At 41.4% G+C, this 19826-nt stretch overlaps 2 protein-coding genes across 4 annotated transcripts in view; both read right to left on the bottom strand.

Annotated features, from left to right (window-relative positions):
* Window positions 1-12766, bottom strand: part of LOC106585652 (apoptosis-inducing factor 3) — a 34289-nt gene extending 21523 nt beyond the window's left edge. For 2 of the 3 annotated variants that reach the window (XM_014172082.2, XM_014172084.2), the window contains exon 1: window positions 12316-12766. The gene's annotated coding sequence lies outside the window, so the exon portion shown is untranslated. Of the gene's footprint in view, window positions 1-4389; window positions 4623-12315 lie in introns of those variants that run through there. The other variant, XM_014172083.2, reaches the window with a different exon arrangement.
* A 3588-nt stretch (window positions 12767-16354) lies between these two features.
* cldn26 (claudin 26) lies at window positions 16355-17549 on the bottom strand. The gene has a single exon (XM_014172054.2). It carries the CDS (start codon window positions 17237-17239, stop codon window positions 16574-16576), a length of 666 nt encoding a protein of 221 aa, XP_014027529.1. The 5' UTR covers window positions 17240-17549; the 3' UTR covers window positions 16355-16573.
* Between the last annotated feature and the right edge of the window lie 2277 nt (window positions 17550-19826).

Here is a 19826-nt window from a genome sequence, read left to right as displayed (position 1 = left end):
TTATTCTTTGAATGACAATATTATAATTTACCAATGTTTTCGAATAGTAATTTTGTTATGTTCACCGGAAGCATTTCAGAGAAGAAAAACATCTGAATTTCACGCTACTGTAAAATGCTGTTTTTGGATATAAATATGAACTTGATGGAACAAAAAATGCATGTATTGTATAACATAATGTCCTAGGAGTGTCATCTGATGGAGATTGACAAAGGTTAGTGCATAATTCTAGCTGGTTTCTGCTTTTGGTGACGCCTGACCTTGAATTGAAAATGGATGTTTGTACTTTTGTGGCTATGTACTGTCCTAACATAATCTAACTTTATGCTTTTGCCGTAAAGCCTCTTTGAAAATCGAACAATGTGGTTAGATTAAGGAGATGTTTATCTTTTAAATTGTGTAAAATAGTTGATTGTTTGAGAAATTGAAATTATTAGATTTTTGATGTTTTGAATTTCCAGCCTTGTTAGCAATCCCGACTCGGGGTTCATTGCTAACCTGTAGCCCCAACAGGTTAATGTTACATACATACAGGGCCTTCAGAAAGTATTCACATCCCTTGACTTCTTCCACATTTTGTTGTGTTACAGCCTGAATTTAAAATTGATTAAATTAAGATTTTACTACACACGAAACCCCATAATGTAGAAGTGGAATTATGTTTTTAGACATTTTTACAAATTAATTAAATATGAAAAGCTGAAATGTCTTGAGTCAATAAGTAATCAACCCCTTTGTTATTGCAAGCTTAAATAAGTTCAGGAGTAGAAATTTGCTTAACAAGTTACATAATAAGTTGCATTGACTCACCCTGCGTGCAATAATAGTGGTTTTTAATGACTACCTCATCTCTGTAGCCCACACATACAATTATCTGTAAGGTCCCTCAGTCGAGCAGCGAATTTCAAACACAGATTCAACCACAAAGACCAGGGAAGTTTTCCAATGGCTCGCGAAGATATACAGTTAAAGTCAGAAGTTTACATACACCTTAGCCAATTACATTTAAACTCAGTTTGTCACAATTCCTGATATTTAATCCTAGTAAAAATTCCCTGTTTTAGATCAGTTAGGATCACCACTTTATTTTAAGAATGTGAAATGTTAGAATCATAGTAGAGAGAATGATTTGTTTCAGCTTTTATGTCTTTCATCACATTCCCAGTGGGTCAGAAGTTGACATACACTCAATTAGTATTTGGTAGCATTGCCTTTGAATTGTTTAGATTGGGTCAAACATTTCGGGTAGCCTTCCACAAGCTTCCCACAATAAATTGGGTAAATTTTGGGCCATTCCTCCTGACAGAGCTGGTGTAACTGAGTCAGGTTTGTAGGCCTCCTTGCTCGCACACATTTTTTCAGTTCTGCCCACACATTTTCTATAGGATTGAGGTCAGGGCTTTGTGATGGCCACTCCAATACCTTGACTTTGTTGTCCTTAAGCCATTTTGCCACAAATGTGGAAGTATGCTTGGGGTCATTGTCTATTTGGAAAACCCATTTGCAACCAAGCTTTAACTTCCTGACTAACGTCTTGAGATGTTGCTTCAATATATCCACATCATTTTCCTGCCTCATCATGCCATCTATTTTGTGAAGTCCCTCCTGCAGCAAATCACCCCCACAAGCTGCCACCCCCGTGCTTCACGGTTGGGATGGTGTTCTTCAGCTTGCAAGCCTCCCCCTTTTTCCTCCAAATATAACGATGGTCATTATGGCCAAACAGCTCTATTTTTGTTTCATCAGACCAGAGGACATTTCTCCAAAAAGTACGATCTTTGTCCCCATGTGCAGTTGCAAACCGTAGTCTGGCTTTTTTATGGAAGTTTTGGAGCAGTGGCTTCTTCCTTGCTGAGCGGCCTTTCAGGTTATGTCGATATAGGACTTGTTTTACTGTGGATATAGATACTTTTGGACCTGTTTCCTCCAGCATCTTCACAAGGTCCTTTGCTGTTGTTCTGGGATTGATTTGCACTTTTCGCACCAAGGTACGTTCATCTCTAGGAGACAGAACGCGTCTCCTTCCTGAGCGGTATGACGGCCGCGTGGTCCCATGGTGTTTATACTTGTGTACTATTGTTTGTGCAGATGAACGTGCTACCGTCAGGCATTTGGAAATTGCTCCCAAGGATGAACCAGACTTGTGGATGTCTACAATTTTTTTCTGAGGTCTTGGCTGATTTCTTTTGATTTTCCCATGATGTCCCGCAAAGTGGCACTGAGTTTGAAGGTAGGCCTTGAAATACATCCACAGGTACACCTCCATTTGACTCAAATGATGTCAATTAGCCTATCAGAAGCTTCTAAAGCCATGACATAATTTTCTGGAATTTTCCAAGCTGTTTAAAGGCACAGTCAACTTAGTGTATGTAAACTTCCGACCCACTGGAATTGTGATGCAGTGAATTATAAGTGAAATAATCTGTCTGTAAACAATTGTTGGAAAAATTACTTGTGTCGTGCACAAAGTAGATGTCCTAACCGACTTGCCAAAATTACAGTTTGTTAACAAGAAATTTGTGGAGTGGTTGAAAAACAAGTTTTAATGACACCAAACGAAGTGTATGTAATCTTCCGACTTCAACTGTAGTTGGTAGATGGGTAAAAATAAAAAAGCAGACATTGAATATCCCTTTGAGCATGGTGAAGTTATTAATTACACTTTGGATGGTGTATCAATACACCAAGTCACTACAAAGATACAGGCGTCCTTCCTAACTCAGTTGCAGGAGAGGAAGGAAACCATTCAGGGATTTCACCATGAGGCCAATGGTGACTTTAAAACAGTTACAGAGTTTAATGGCTGTGATAGGAGAAACTGAGGATGGATCAACAACATTGCAGTTACTCCACAATACTTACCTAATTGACAGAGTGAAAAGAAGGAATCCTATACATAATACAAATATTCCCAAAACATGCATCCTGTTTGCAACAAGGCAGTAAAGTAATACTGCAAAAAAAGTGGCAAAGCAAATATTTTTTTTCTCCTGAATACAAAGTGTTATATTTGGGGCAAATCCAATACAATACATTACTGAGTACCACTCTCCATATTTCCAAGCATAGCGGTGTCTCCATCATGTAATGGGTATGCTTGTAATCATTAAGGACTGGGGAGTTTTTCAGGATTAAAGAAACGTTATAGCGCAAAGCACAGGCAAAATCTTAGAGGAAAACCTGGATCAGTCTGCTTTCCACCAGAGACTCAGAGATGAATTCACCTTTCAGCAGGACAATAACCTAAAACACAAGATAAAATCTACACTGAAGTTGCTTACCAAGAAGACAGTGAATGTCCTGAGTGGCTGAGTTACAGTTTTAACAGTTCAGGCTGTAACACAACAAAATGTGTAATAAGTAAAGAGGTATGAATACTTTCTGAAGGCACTGTAAGTGTTGTTAACCATTAACAGCCTTTGCACCTTTAACGTTCATGTCACTGTGTTTTGAATGGAAGCAGAGGCCCCATGAGTTTCAAAACCACTTTTGTTTTGCTGCCACACATTGCCCACACACCTCTGCCAGAGCTTGTGATATTTCAACCCACTTGGTGTTGCTAAACAATACAGCTGTTGATATGAATATGAGAGCAGTACTACAGTAACAAGCATTCACAGGATGGCAGGTGTATTACGCAACGCAGTGGGATTCGTTAGCAAAAGCAAGCCACCCTTCGGGGGTGCACCAAAGAAAGTACTTGATATTCAGAGCACATCTTAATGTCCTTGAGGTTAATAAAAGACGCTTGCACCTTTAATGGAAAAGTGGTTAAAGTTCCAGAGACCAAGTGAGACATGGAAAGATCTCTCTTTTGAATCATGAAACATTTCACACAGTAAGAAATGTCTGTGTCATGTCTTCGTTGTCATACTGCTACATCGAAAGTATATGAGTGTATATACTTCACAATAAAATCAATTCAAAAGGATCACAAAAACATTCAAGAAGTTTAAAGTTTTGCAGCATGGAATTATCAAGAGTCACTTTAGTCATCTTTTTAAAGGTAATATAGAACCGGAGCAAGCTAAATAACTGGGATAGACTAGTTCTTTTGGGCAGAATGTGGGCATCTGTTTTTTCTCTACACGAACTGTGAAAATGTCATGGCAGCCACTAATTATTTTCTACACTAATTTTATAGCTTCACCAATCTCAATGACCCACCAACAACAAACACATTTCAAAATGCCATTTTGTCATGAGAATGTCTCCCTATGAAGAAATCAATGAAGGTTAAACACTTCATAAAGACGTAAGTGCACTCTATCTTCTCTATGTTCCCATATCAATAATTACAATACAAATTAAAATTGAATGAACGTTGAAATTGCATCAAAAAGGCTGCCGTTGAGAGGTTCCAGCAAGCCTGAAATATTTTGTACTAACCCAAAGTCAGGTTAAGCAGATTTGGTCCTCAACATATGACGCAGATTCCATTCGCTCACCGTTGGGCCTGTCCCCAAGCAGTGCTAATAATCCTTCCTGCAAACAAGCTGTCAGTTTCACTCACTTTTCTCCACAAATGTAATACTTTTTACTGGAATGTAGCAGGGAATTAGCCATTGTCGCACAACCCTTAGGTAGTTTCCCCCCACACACCCACCCCAAGAATGGATCTGAGTGAAACCAATGTTAAACTCAGAGGACCAGAATCAATTCCGATAGCCACATCAATCACTCAGAAAAGGGACTTTACTTTTCTTTGAGCAGCCCAGGTAAACACACTGTGTTTCTAAACAGACTACTCCAGTTGCGCAAACATTTCACTGCACCACAGTGAATAGCCCTTATTTGATCACCGCTGTGGCACAGCTGAGGGGTTGGTACCACACCCCAGAAAGATGAGGTCAAACCACCAAGACAATGTAGTACCATCCAGGTCATGATAAAGCCCATACACTATCAGGTATCAAGGTAAGACCCAGATGCAGACCGTGTCAAAGTAACAATGTTTATTACAGCAACAGGGGCAAAGGTACAGGATGGCAGGCAGGCTCAGGGTCAAGTCAGGCGGAGGTCAGTAACCCAGAGGTGGGGCAAAGGTACAGGACAGCAGGCAGGCTCAGGGTCAGGGGCCGGCAGAGTGGTCAGGCGGGTGGGTACAGGGTCAGGACAGGCAAGGGTAAAAAACAGGAGGATGAGAAAAGAGAGACTGGGGAAAAGCAGGAGCTGACACAAAAATGCTGTTGGCTTGACAAACAAGACGAACTGGCAACAGACAAACAGAGAACACAGGTATAAATACAGTGGCTTGCGAAAGTATTCACCCACCCCCCCCCCCTTGGCATTTTTCCTATTTTGTTGCCTTACAACCTGGAATTAAAATAGATTTTTGGGGGGTTTGTATCATTTGATTTACACAGCATGCCTACCACTTTGAAGATGCAAAATATGTTTTATTGTGAAACAAACAAGAAATAAGACTTGAGCGTGCATAACTGTTCACCCCCCCAAAGTCAATACTTTGTAGAGCCACCTTTTGCAGCAATTACAACTGCAAGTTTCTTGGGGTATGTTAAGCTTGGCACATCTAACCTCTCTGAGTTTTGCCCATTCTTCAAGGCAAAACTGCTCCAGCTCCTTCAAGTTGGATGGGTTCCGCTGGTGTACAGCAATCTTTAAGTCATACCACAGATTCTCAATTGGATTGAGGTCTGGGCATTGACTAGGCCATTCCAAGACATTCAAATGTTTCCCCTTAAACCACTCGAGTGTTGCTTTAGCAGTATGCTTAGGGTCATTGTCCTGTTGGAAGGTGAACCTCCATCCCAGCCTCAAATCTCTGGAAGACTGAAGCAGGTTTCCCTCAAGAATTTCCCTGTATTTAGCACCATCCATCATTCCGTCAATTCTCACCAGTTTCCCAGATCCTGCCGATGATAGTATTTTTGGGGTGATGAGAAGTGTTGGGTTTGCGCCAGACATTGCGTTTTCCTTGTTGGCCAAAAAGTTACATTTTAGTCTCATCTGACCAGAGTACCTTCTTCCATATGTTTGGGGAGTCTCCCACATGCCTTTTGGCAAACACCAAACGTGTTTGCTTATTTTTTTCTTTAAGCAATGGCTTTTTTTCTGGACATTCTTCCGTAAAGCCCAGCTCTGTGGAGTTTATGGCTTAAAGTGGTCCTATGGACAGATACTCCGATCTCCGCTCTGGAGCTTTGCAGCTCCTTCAGGGTTATCTTGGTCTCTTTGTTGCCTCTCTGATTAATGCCCTGCTTGCCTGGTCCATGAGTTTTGGTGGGCGGCCCTCTCTTGGCAGGTTTGTTGTGGTGTCATATTCTTTCCATTTATTTATACTGGATTTAATGGTGCTCCATGCGATGTTCAAAGTTTCGGATATTTTTTTAGAACCCAACCCTGATCTGTACTTCTCCACAACTTTGTCCCTGACCTGTTTGGAGAGCTCCTTGGTCTTCATGGTGCCACTTGCTTGGTGGTGCCCCTTGCTTAGTGGTGTTGCAGACTCTGGGGCCTTTCAGAACAGGTGCATATATACTGAGATCATGTGACAGTGTCACAGGTGTCGTAAGGAGTGGAGCAAAATGCAGCGGGTAAAGTGCTCATCTTCTTATTTATTAAAGGAAAACACTTAAACAAAACAAACGATGAAAACAGTCCCATAAGGTGCACAGACTATACAGGAAACAACCACCCACAAAACACAAGAGAAAACTAACCCAACTAAATATGGCATCCAATAAGAGGGAACGACAACCAGCTGCCTCTAATTGGAGGTCCAACCAAAACCCCAACATTGAAATAGAAAAACTAGATAAATACATAGAAATAGAAAATGTAGAACATAAACCAAAAAACCCGAACCACACAAAACAAACACCCCCTGCCACGCCCTGACCAAACTACAATAACAAATAACCCCTTTTACTGGTCAGGAAGTGACAGACAGATCATGTAACACTTAGATTGCACACAGGTGGACTTTATTTAACTAAGTATGTGACTTCTGAAGGTAATTGGTTGCACCAGATCTTATTTAGGGGCTTCATAGCAAAGGGTGAACACATAGGTACGCACCACTTTTCAGTTGTTTTTGTTTTTTTACTTTTTTAGTTTCTTTCAGTTTTTTGAAACAAGTAAAACAATTTCATTTCACTTCCCCAATTTGGACTATTTTGTGTATGTCCATTACATGAAATCCAAATAAAAATCATTTTAAATTACAGGTTGTACTGCAACAAAAACGCCAAGGGGGATGAATACTTTTGCAAGGCACTGTACACAGGCGATAATGGGGCAGATGGGCGATACCTGGAGGGGGGTGGAGACAATCACAAAGACAGGTGAAACAGATCAGGGTGTGACAATACACAAACAGAAACTTCAGGCCAGGCAGTAGATGACCCTTATCCCTACAGAGACAACAATACGCTAATAAACTCCTCACTGCCTCAGGGATTTAGTGACATTATGGGCCAGTAGCTTCAGTAAATATGTATCAGAAATGATTGTGGTTCCTCAAGCATGTGGCACAAGCAACCAACCGTGTAGCTCAGTTGGTAGAGCATGGTGTTTGCAACGCCAGGGTTGTGGGTTCAATTCCCACGGGGGACCAGTACGGAGAAAAAATTTATGAAATGTATGCATTCACTACAGTAAGTCGCTCTGGATAAGAGCGTCTGCTAAATGACTAAAATGTAAATGGTTCCATTTTCACCTTAATCTGGTAAACCTTGAAAGTAGATGCGGTCAGATCTTCACCAGTAATGCAAGAGTGTATGTTTTTGTCTGTAAGCATGTGGTCTATGCTGTACATGAACCAACATGATAATTTGTCCCTCGAGCATAGGTAACTGGTTATTTACATTTATAAACTGGGTGGATTGAGCCTTGAATGCTGATTGGCTGTAAGCCGTGGTATAGCAGACCATATACCATGGGTATGACAAAACATGTATTTTTCCTGCTCTAATTACATTGGTAACCAGTTTATAATAGCAATAAGGTACCTCGGGGGTTTGTGGTATATGGCCAATATACCACGGCTAAGGGCTGTATCGAGGCACTCCGCCTTGCGTTGTGCCTAAGAACAGCCCTTAGCCATGGTATATTGGCTGGCCATATACCACACCCCTCTTGCCTTATTGCTTAACTAACATCTCAGTTGGTTATTTAACATCTCATGCACCTAACACCTGTTCCACAGGTAAATCAGGCCGCTCGACTAGATCCACGGCTGATAAGGACCAAGGACAAAGTAACACCACACAAGACAAAGTAGCACAACACCTATCCCCCATTACTGCAGATTCGTGAAATACAAGATAAACTTGATCGTCCTAAGATTGTGTTAACCACCGCTTGAACAACAGCCTTTTTCGTCCGAGACATTTAACAGCTGCATTTACAATGTTTGTCCTGAGCCTAATCAAGCCTGTGGAGTTAACCTCATTTTGAATGTTCTTGTTATGTTAAAAAACCTGCAATGCTGATCAAATACTTAGCTTGTTGTTCAGCTTTAATTACTAAAAAAAACAAGCCCTGGAAAGCTGATGAAATAATAAAACTGTATTTAATTCATAAGGGGTGGAAAGAAGTTTTGTTAACTCATCCTATACTTGTATTTGTGGCAAAAGCACAAATTGGTGAGAAAAAAAAATGTGAAAAGAAATCCCACCTCAAACTTGCATCTCAAACAGACCATTCCAAAAATTCTTGCTATTTCCTAATAGAACATGATGTCATGTTGACTCATTGGCTGAGCCGGTTTACTCACTTGAATCTTTTTAATGACCGGTATACACCCACACCAGTCTGTTGTTGGGGTATGCCCACACCATTCCAAGACAGAAAATATGCTTTTTAACATACTTAATTACCATTTCTTTGGAAGGAAAACTATTTAACTCATATTGTTGTTAGATATAGGTCCTATTTCATAGAAATCTGGAAACACTGGACAGTTACTTTGTATTACTGTTTTGATTATTTCCAGAGGCTACCAGTTTTACACTGTGAATGTATTATACATTCCCCAATACTAGGCTCTAGAAGCATGTGAAACAATCACCATACATTGTGACTAAGTGCATTCCCCTGTTTGTCTTGTACATGCTTGCTTGCTTGTTTAAGTTTGTTTGTCCATAAGGTAAGATCAAAATCTAACATTGTTTTTTAAATGTTGTTTCTCCAGTGTAAAATGTATTCATGCGTCCTTCACAAAGACAAATTTCATCCTTGCTGAAGAAACCCCAGATCATCACTGATCCTCCACCAAATTTCACAGTGGGTGCGAGACCTGGGGAGGCCTACAAGCCACAGTGTCTTGCTTCCACTGTGAAATTTGGTGGAGGATCGGTGAAGATCTGGGGCTGGAATTGGACAGATTTATTTTTGTGAAGGACGCATGAATCAAGCCACGTACAAGGTTGTCCTGGAAGAAAACTTGCTTCCTTCTGCTCTTACAATGTTCCCCAACTCTGAGGATTTTTTTCCCCAGCAGGACAATGCTCCATGCCACACAGCCAGGTCAATCAAGGTGTGGATGGAGGACCACCAGATCAAGACCCTGTCATGGCCAGCCCAATCTCCAGACCTGAACCCCATTGAAAACCTCTGGAATGTGATCAAGAGGAAGATGGGTGGTCACAAGCCATCAAACAAAGCTGAGCTGCTTGAATTTTTGCACCAGGAGTGACATAAAGTAACCCAACATCAATGTGAAAGACTGGTGGAGAGCATGCCAAGACGCATGAAAGCTGTGATTGAAAATCAGGGTTATTCCACGAAATATTGATTTCTGAACTCTTCCTACTGTAAGTTAAAACATTAGTATTGTGTTGTTTAAAAATGAATATGAACTTATTTTCTTTGCATTATTTGAGGTCTGACAACACTGCATTTTTGTTGTTATTTTGACCAGTTGTCATTTTCTGCAAATAAATGCTCTAAATGACAATATTTTTATTTGGAATTTGGGAGAAATGTTGTCAGTAGTTAATTGAATAAACAACATTTTTAAAACCAGAGAAACTGATCATTTTGCAGTGGTCTCTTCATTTTTTCCAGAGCTGTATATGTCCAAGAGGGACAAGGTTCCAGGTAGCTACTGTGGCTAATAGACAGTGAAGTTTCCATGCAATAGGTGCTGAAAGTTGCTAAGTCTGGAATGTAATGTTTGCTGTCTGAAATGTGTTTTTACCATGATCAGGCTGCGGAGGTCAGTTAGGTTATTTTGTATTTGTATTTATTATGGATCCAGGAAGAGTAACTGCTACCTTGGCAGCAGTTACTCTTCCTGGGGTCCAGACACATTAAACACATCACAAAATACACAAACAAAAAAAACCTATAAAACAGTACATTCATTACACCTCTACATATCTACAACACAAATGTACACTGAGTGTTCAAAACATTAGGAACACTGCTCTTTCCACAACATAGACTGACCAGGTGGATCCAGGTGAAAGCAACGATCCCTTATTGATGTCACCTGTTAAATCAACTTCAGTAAAGGTAGATGAAGGGGAGGAGACAGGCCAAAGAAGGATTTTTAAGCCTTGAGACAATTGAGATATTTGTATTTATTTTACTAGGCAACTCAGTTAAGAACAAATTCTTACTTTCAATGACAGCCTAGGAACAGGAGGTTAACTGCCTTGTTCAGGGGCAGAACGACAGATTTGTACCTTGTCAGCTCGGGCATTCAATTTTGCAACCTTTGGTTACTAGTCCAACGCTCTAACCACTAGGCTATGCTGCCGCCCCAATATGGATTGTGTATGTGTGCCATTCAGAGGGTGAATGGGCAAGACAAAAGATTGAAGTGCCTTTGAATCGGGTATGGTTGTAGGTGCCAGGCGCACTGGTTTGAGTGTGTCAAGAACTGCAACGCTGCTGTTTTTTTCACACACAACAGTTTCCTGTGTGTATTAAGAACTTGACACAACTGTGGGAAGCATTGGAGTCAACATGGGCCTGCATCCCTGTGGAACGCTTTCGACAACTTGTAGAGTCCATGCCCACGACTAATTAGGGCTGTTCTGAGGGCAAAAAAGGTGCAACTCAATATTATGAAGGTGTTCCTAATGTTTTGTAGACTCAGTGTTTAACACCACCATACAACAATATTAAAATGTACGCGTGTGTAGAGTGCATGTGCTAGTGTGTGTGTGTGTGACTATGCACGTGTGTGTGTGTCTCTTCACAGTCAGCGTTGTTCCATATGATGTAGTTCTATCTGTTTTTAAATCTGATTTTACTGCTTGCATGAGTTACTTAATGTGGAATAGAGTTCCATGAAGTCATGGCTCTGTGTAGTACTGTGTGTTACCAGGAGTCTGTTATGGACTTGGGGACTGTGAAGAAACCCCTGGTTGTGAAGAGACCCCTGGTCGTTGAACTTGTTGTGGAATTCAGAGGCTAACCATTAGTACACTTGATGGGATAAGGCAGGGATACCACGTGATACTACACAAGTTCTAGCGACCTACAATTAGTTGTGTTAACCATGTAATGCCACTCCAAACATCAAACTGAACTGAATTTACTGAAATGAAACATTGAGTCTGATTAGGAAATTTGAAGTTTACAGATATATGACAAAGAATGGAGAATTAAAGAGATGTTACGCTGAGTAGCAGGCAGTAACACTAGCGAGATGTAGTGTCAGGGTGTTTTGGTGCTGCTTTCAGCGTTTGCCTCCCAATTAGGCCAAAGGAATTGTGATGTCATGGAAAACCAGAATAGCCTTTTACAGAGGGGTGTCCACTCCTGCAGGGGACCAATGTTTCCATGGTCAGAAATAACGAATTAAACAACCAATTTCCGAGAAGTGCGCACACGTGCGTACACACAAACACACACAAAAACACACACACACATATCAAAATTAAGCTAAACAAATAAATGATCAATCTCCCTTAGTGGGCCATTCATTGTTTTGAGGTCAGAAAATCTCTCAATTACCTCCTCTACTTAATATGGCTGTTTATTTTGATTACTGTAATTTACTGTACATTTGCCACTGTGTAAGAATGTGCTTGTTTGTGAAGTGCCTTGTGTCCATTGGTGTACTGTTTGTCAGAGTATTGAGTATATTACTGCACCACATTGCTCCACTTCTTTAAGCAGGACTGCAGAAATCTGTGGAACTGGCCCAGAACCGAGTTACTTCCTTGGCTCTATAATGCTGAATGGCCATAGTGCTGTACCACATACAGACCACAGAAAGTAGTAAAGTCTAGTGATATACTGAGCATCACATTAAGATATCATACCAGCAGAAACAAGCACAATCATAAAATCAGCCCTTGGCCTACTGACTGTAAAAGAGGAAAAGGATCTTACCCAACAAGCTAGTGTGGAGCAGGTGCACCGCTGAGTGCCTGTCTGTCAAATGCCCCAGTGTTCAGCCTTTCCTGTGGAGCACGTTAGAATACTATCACACCCAGTCTTCCAAGAATCCTGTCCCTCCCCCAGGATTGTCTCTCTCTTCTAGAGTATTCCCACTCCGTATCTACTGTTCAGCTCTCCTCCTGTCTCTTCCTCGCCCTCCGACGCAGCAGTAGCGGCCGGGGCTCTGGTGTGTGTGTTATCCCTGGGAGAAACCTCTCGAGCAGCACACGGATTGGGGGGATTGTGGAAGCTGCTCTCTCTCACTGACGGAGCCGGTAAATGCAGCACCAGGGGCCTCTGCCTGTTTCTTAGCTGTATGCAGTATTGACAGAGTTGCTGGGTGGATGCTAACACAGCAGGAATTCTCACAGTGCTCGGCTCTCCTCCCTCTCCTCCCTCCATCGCTCGCTCCAATCCACTCCACCCCTCTCTACCCCCTCTCTCACTCTTTCTCTCTCTCCCACACACGTGCGCATACACACACATGCACACACACATGCACACATGCACGCACACAGACACAGACATGCACGCACACACACACACACACACACACACACACACACACACACACACACACACACACACACACACACACACACACACACACACACACACACACACACACACACACACACACACACACACACACACACACACACACACCAGTCCCCTTCCTGGTCAGATCCTTTCAGCCTTGCCTTCAGATGCCAAAGGCCTGACTGGCCAGTTAAATCTGATCAAAGATTGACTGGGATCCCCCCTGTACTGCCTGGTCTGCCGGCTTTCTTTGATTGTCTGCCTGCTTGCCTGCCTGCTTAATGCATGCATGTGTGCTCTACTGTATGCCTGCTTGCCTGTTTGTGTGAAGGATTGTCTGCCTACTGTAAATGCCTATTTTACTGGCTACTGGCTGGCTTGACTGCCTAGTGGGCAAAACGAATTGCAATGACATTCTTAAGTAACATTATGTATATTGGCTGTTAAAGGAAGTGACCAGAAGAACTGGTTGTAATGGTTGAACTGATTGTAATCTGGTTATCTGACCAGTTAATAAATATGTCTTCACCTGGTTGTAATCTGGTTTCTGATGTCTTTACCAATAGAAAAACAGTTTACAACCAGAAAATGACAAGATTATGACTTCCCATGCTAAATCTTGACAGCTGGCTGTCTATCTACATTGGTCAAAATTCTATATATCCCCTTTGCTTGGTGGATGGAATGAGAACGGGGCACACTGATAAGATGTCCTTGACATAATTTATTTGGGGAATGGGGCATAGGTATGCTGGTTGCTCTGGTGTGGATTAAATTATGTATTGATTGTCAAATCCCCTCTGTAACTTCTGACAATGGCAATACAGTACCTCATATCATATGCCCTGGAAAGGAATTTATTTTATAGTAATACTGCACCAAGATACAGATGGGTCATTCTTGAATTGCAGTCTCTCAGCTTCGCAACCATGAAAATACTTTTAAATGACAGTTACACATCATACAGGTTTTTGTTTATATTGTTATACTGTTTATGACTGATACAACATAATGCAAGTCCTTTAAACAGCAAAACTTTATCTATATGCATTGTTTAAAGTACTAGGGGAAAGAAAATCTACCAGTAGTGATGAGTTGTTGTGACATGTTTTGTGGATTTAGAGATATTTATCTATTATTTTGAATGCTAGAAAGTATTTCATATATAGATCAATAGAAAAAAAGAAGGCTATTAAAATACCTATGTTATCATAATGCAAAAAAATATTTATAGTAATTAAGCTGTCATATTAGTTGATTTAGAATGGGACGATACCCAAATACAAATAAATACACATCTAGAAAAATGTACTTCTTTAATTGTTTAATACCATGCCCAAATGTTAGAGCAATTCAAGAACAACCTAGATGTATCTATCTCAGGGTATAGATTGTGTATTTCATGACATGAAAATGTTTTCTGAATAGTTTAGAATAAGTGAAGCACAGGAAGCTGGTGGCATCTTAATTGGGGAGAACGGGCTTGTGGTAATGCCTGGAGTGGAATAAATGGAATGGTATCAAATACATCAACCATTATTATGAGCTGTCCTTACAGCTTTGGCTGTAATGCTCAACCAACGCAAAAAAGCATAATTTGAGCTCGCTTGTCTTGCTGCTCTGCTCACAAGATCCTCTGCTGGTCACACAGTGAAAGAACAGCACCACTGTTTCTGTGTGTGTGTGTGTGTGTGTGTGTGTGTGTGTGTGTGTGTGTGTGTGTGTGTGTGTGTGTGTGTGTGTGTTTGTGTGTATACATGTGTGTCTGTGTTATTGTTACTATAAGGGCGGCAAGATTACTTATCGTCTCTCTCCAAGGGCAGGAGGGTCACAACATGACATCACTGATACATCCCTCAGTTGAATTTAATTACAGTAGTACTCCAATCCCCCCATGCCCCAGGGACAGCCAGCCACGCACAGCCAGCCACGCACACGCACTCCAAAAACCCAGATTAAAGGAGTGTGCCACATGGGTGCCTCATTTATGTGCTATGATCTCCAAATGTTAATGTCAGATGTTTTAAGTGTAGGCTTAACCCCTTTACTACTCTCTGGGCAATACTACACTGTGTAAATACTAACCATCTGATTTCACTGACATTGGCACAGAGAGTGACTCATTTTACCTTACTCTTATTGGTGATAGATATGACTGTTTGGCTGTCTCCCTTTTACATTTACAGTAGGCTACAGTCTTTCATCAAACAAACGTCTATTTATATATGTACAACATACAGTAGCGTCCCTGAGCCAAAATGTGCATTAAGATCTCAGGCCGCCTCACGTGGCTAAATCCCTCCCCCAAAACGAAATACATCTCAGAAGAGGTGGGGCTTTGGAATGCATCTCTCTCTCACCAGTGGAGGCTGCAGAGGGGAGGATGGCTCATAATAATGGCTGGAACGGAGCAAATGGAATGGCACCCAACCATGTGTTGGATGTATTTGATACCATTCCACTAATTCTGCTCAATGTCTGTATTTTTTTTTACCCATCTACCTTTGCGAGTCATTGGAAAACCTCCCTTGTCTTTGTGGTTGAATCTGTGTTTGTAGGCCAGAAACCAACAAATCTCAATTTAAATAATTTTAAATTCAGGCTGTGACACAACAAAATCAGGAAAAATTCAAGGGGTGTGAATACTTTCTGAAGGCTCTGTATGTTGATGTTGGGGTGTGGAGATGATGAAGTTGAAATATTTAGAACTTTCCCTTTAAAGGGGAAGTTCTGTATTTTACAACACGTAACGATAGATTGTCCCTCACCCTGAAAGCAGTCTTCGGGCACAGATAAACTGTAATCCATGGTTTGGTTTACAAACTTCAGCTAAATTTAGACACTGCTAGCTAAAATCACTGAGAGTGGTAAAGACCTATTAAAATGTTTAGCTTGATGTTATTTCAAGGTGATATGGCAACAAAACAAATTACAAAGGTACTGCATGCCCCTACCACTCCCATTGATTTTTAGCTAGCAATGGCTAAGTTTACAGTGGCTGTTTAAAGAAAACCAAACCATGGACTACAGTTTTCACTGACCCAAAGACTACTTTCAGGATGAGTAACCATCTGACATTACATTGTAAAAAACAGAACTCATCCTTTAAAATTGCCCCCTGAGCTCCACTAAGGGAAACAACTGCAGAGTTGGCATTACAAAACAAGTAGCTCCACTTATATCATGGCATATTGTGGCAAACTATCCCTTTAAGAGCTTTAGTGATTGTGGAAAATCACAGTGATCTTTTCCTTTCTCTTAACATAAAATTCCTAATTGAAAGGAGTTGTATTATCTTCACCAGTAGGAATACCTTCACAGTGCGACAGAGACCACTGATCCAGCTTGATGCATATCAAGAGACAAGACATACTGTGTAGGAACAAAGTAGGCACTCAAATTACAATGACCAGAGTCTCATGTAATTAATAAATGAGAGGCTGCAAACAAGTTACAGACAAAAGGTTTTCATTGCACTTTTCCATCGGAAATACAGCACTTGATCCATGTTCAACAATATTGAAATATACAAATATATCTTTCAAACATTTCAAACGTGACCTTTCATATTTCAAAATGAACCCAGGCAGTCGCAGTCTGAATTCAACTTTATCATTCTCCTTCAAACTAGGCATTTTAAGCTACCACCATTCATTAAGTGAAAATGAGACTATAAAACCTCTGTCTTTAAGTAGTACTGACTCCTTGGCTTCTCCTGGGGGGTGTTTGGGAGACTGGCCACTCGCTGCTGCCCGTCGTGATCCGCCATGCACACAGCCACAAAGAAAAGAGAGCCTCCAATGACCAGGAAGAGACCCGCAAACCAGCCGGAGAACATGGCCTCGCCATACTCCCAGCGTGGAACGACGTCAGGCAGGTTCTCGTCCCAGAACTCCACCAGGGTCACGTAGGCCACCAGGGAGACGGGGGCCAGTGTTGTGAGCCCCGACACCCAGGACAGCACCCCGCTGACAATGAGGAGGCCCCTCTTTAACCCTTGCTGCCTTCCAGAGCCCAGTTCCACCCCCTCCAGGCCTGGGAAGGCCACCACCACGGCTAGGGCCCCAGTACCCACAGACACCAGCATGAGCACCCGGGAAGCCAGCAAGTCCATGGGCAGGGCCATGAGGGATTCAAAGGCTTTACATTGCATCCCAACCTCCTCGGCAAAGATGCAGATGTGCCACAGGCCTGAGTACCAGTTCTCCACTTCGTTCAGCTCTGAGTTCAAGGTCTTCCACAGGGGAATGAAGGTGGTGACCAGAGTAGTGACCAGACCCCCGAATATCACAAAGAGCGCAGTCCTCTCCATGATTTTGGCAGTCAGGAGCACCATCTTCAGTGTCCGTTGTCGTTGCTTACACTCCTCGCACTCTTTCTGCTCCTTTCTCTATCCTTCTCTGTCCTGGCTGAAGAACAGCTAGTGAGTGACTGGGAAGCCCGTCCCCCTCTCCTGTGGTAGCACTTGGACCGACCCAGCCAGTCTGCCTCATCCAGCTTTATAATAGAATGCATAACTGGGAGATAATCCCAGGTCCTGAGGCATTACAAAAGACATATTGTTTGTCGTAGTTTTAAATATCATTGTAGGGAACAATGGGCTCTGTTTTGTGATGAAACCATATATGTAAACCAGATATGTCTAGTGGGATCCTGGGACTGAGTGTGGTAACAGAGAAACATGAGCAAGTTGGTCATGGGGGAACAAACAAAAAGAGGAAGGGCCAAAAACTCTCCCAAGGGTGTCCAGTGGCCTGATTCTATGGACTCTTTGATTGGCCACGGCTAATTATTTGAAATGAAACCATGTGCTGATGTTATTGATAAGAGCTTATGAGATTAGCTCTTCATGTGAGTGAAGTTTTCTTTTTCTGAAGAAATCTATAGAAAATCAGTTGATTTGCCAAATGTCTCAAGTGTTAAGACTAGGAATAGTGCTCAAAGCAATACTACTTACAAAAGACCTCAACACTTGGTGAGGTATTCATTGAGGTTTTAAAGGTCTGGGTTTGTAGCTGGCAGGAAACATCAAATCCTATCTGGCCATTCAGCCCTCGAGTCTTTGATTCGTTCACTTCAGGGAAAGCATCTTATTTTAAATGTTACATGAAATTAAATGGAATCAGATGAAAGGAGTCAACATTCCACTGCAAAATCAAAGTTTATCAATTGTTTTCAGATGTGAACATTTGTATTTTGTACACATCCCAGGTAATCTGTTTTGTAGACCCAGCTATACGCTGACAATCCAAAATGAATGGTAAGCTTGACTACCGGTATACAGAAATATCTAAATATCTTTCATTAATCATTCAGTATGTAATAAATAAATATTAAAAAGGAAAAACCTATAAGGTATAAGGTCTGATAACCTTGCTTAAATGGAAGGATTTCGCCCACTCTATTGAAAGGTGCATTGTGCAAGCTTATCTTACACATATCAGTGGAACCTGAAACTGCTCATGTGTAGAGACAAAGGTCGAGGATTAACCTGCGTAGACTTGGGACTTCTCCTTCAGCTTTGATTCCCCCTGGCCACCTGCTGGTGCAGCAGCTGACATGTGCTCCATTTCCCTCAAGCGGTCCACTGATTCAACATCATCTGCTGAATTTGAAAAAGTAAAATACTTTCACGTTTCTAATGCCAGCTTGCTGCAGCCCAACGACTGAAGGCAGTGTCGGTTGCACACTTCTGGAAGACGGTGTGTCAGAGAGAAAGAGATCCATTGTGCTGTAATCAGGTCACTCAGTCTCTTTTCTACTATTACGTTTCAGGTAAGGGACGGGTAGACAAAGCACACAGCAGGAGAAAGAGAGACCTGGTAGTCAATCAAACTGTATCAGAACGTTTTTCTTCTTTAAAAAGTGGTCTACCTTCAGATTGTTGCTTAATGTGGTTTTTGGAGCCTTTTCTATAAGCAATCACATCTTTGCAATTTGCAAAATGACATTGATAACAATCCCCGTGACAGTTCTCAGCAAAACAAAAATTTACACAAAGCCAACCTATATAGAGTGACAGGATGGGGTGTAAGTACATAGACTAAGTGATGAATTTCACATTTGTATTTTATTTATTTAACCTTTATTTAACTAGGCAAGTCAATTAAGAACAAATTCTTATTTACAATGACAGCCTACACCGGCCAAACCCGGACGACGCTGGGCCAATTGTGAGCCACTGCTGCGCCACTCAGGAGCCCATAGGTCATTTATTAAGGCTTTGATGCAGTCAATGTGAGAAACATTTGACTCCGTAGCATGTCATCATAGCAAAACACAAAACAGAGGATTTGAGCAGGTTCATATTCCTGCAAACTGTACAGCAGCTGGTTAAACAGAGAATTTTCCAATATGGTCCTGTGTTTGCCAATGTCAAACATCCATTCAACTCAAACACCAATATTAAACAAAACCTGGTTCTCCCAAGCTTAAACAAACACCTCTACAGTACTAGACATGCCATAGCTCATCTGAAACCATTCAGAATTAAATGATACTGATTATATGCTGTGATGTTAAAAATGTCCAAATGTTTTTATTTTATAATTGATCAGCAGAGAGGAGCAAATACTTTCGGTGATACATTTCCCATCCTGTTTGATTTAGTTGCTAAGGAAGCAATTATTGATTTAGTTGCTAAGGAATTAATTATTCCCTCAGAATAATGACCACATCTTCAATTCTTCTTGAAACACATTTTATATTATATACTGAGTTGTTCGATCCCTGAATTCTGATTGGCTGACAGCCGTGGTATATCAGACCGTATACCACGGGTTTGACAAAACATTTATTTTACTGCTCTAATTACGATGGTAACCAGTTTATAATAGCAATAAGGCACCTCAGGGGGTTTGTGATATATGGCCAATATACCAAGGCTAAGGGCTGTATCCAGGCACTCCGCATTGTGCTGTGCT

Source organism: Salmo salar, chromosome ssa24 (genome assembly GCF_905237065.1).
Source record: "Salmo salar chromosome ssa24, Ssal_v3.1, whole genome shotgun sequence".
Classification (NCBI taxonomy): domain Eukaryota; kingdom Metazoa; phylum Chordata; class Actinopteri; order Salmoniformes; family Salmonidae; genus Salmo; species Salmo salar.
This window is presented reverse-complemented; position numbering and strand designations above follow the sequence as displayed.

What these genes read in the sequence shown, in the direction of transcription:
- cldn26 (XM_014172054.2), bottom strand. Translation starts at nt 17,239, where the DNA reads ATGGTGCTCCTGACTGCCAAAATCATGGAGAGGACTGCGCTCTTTGTG.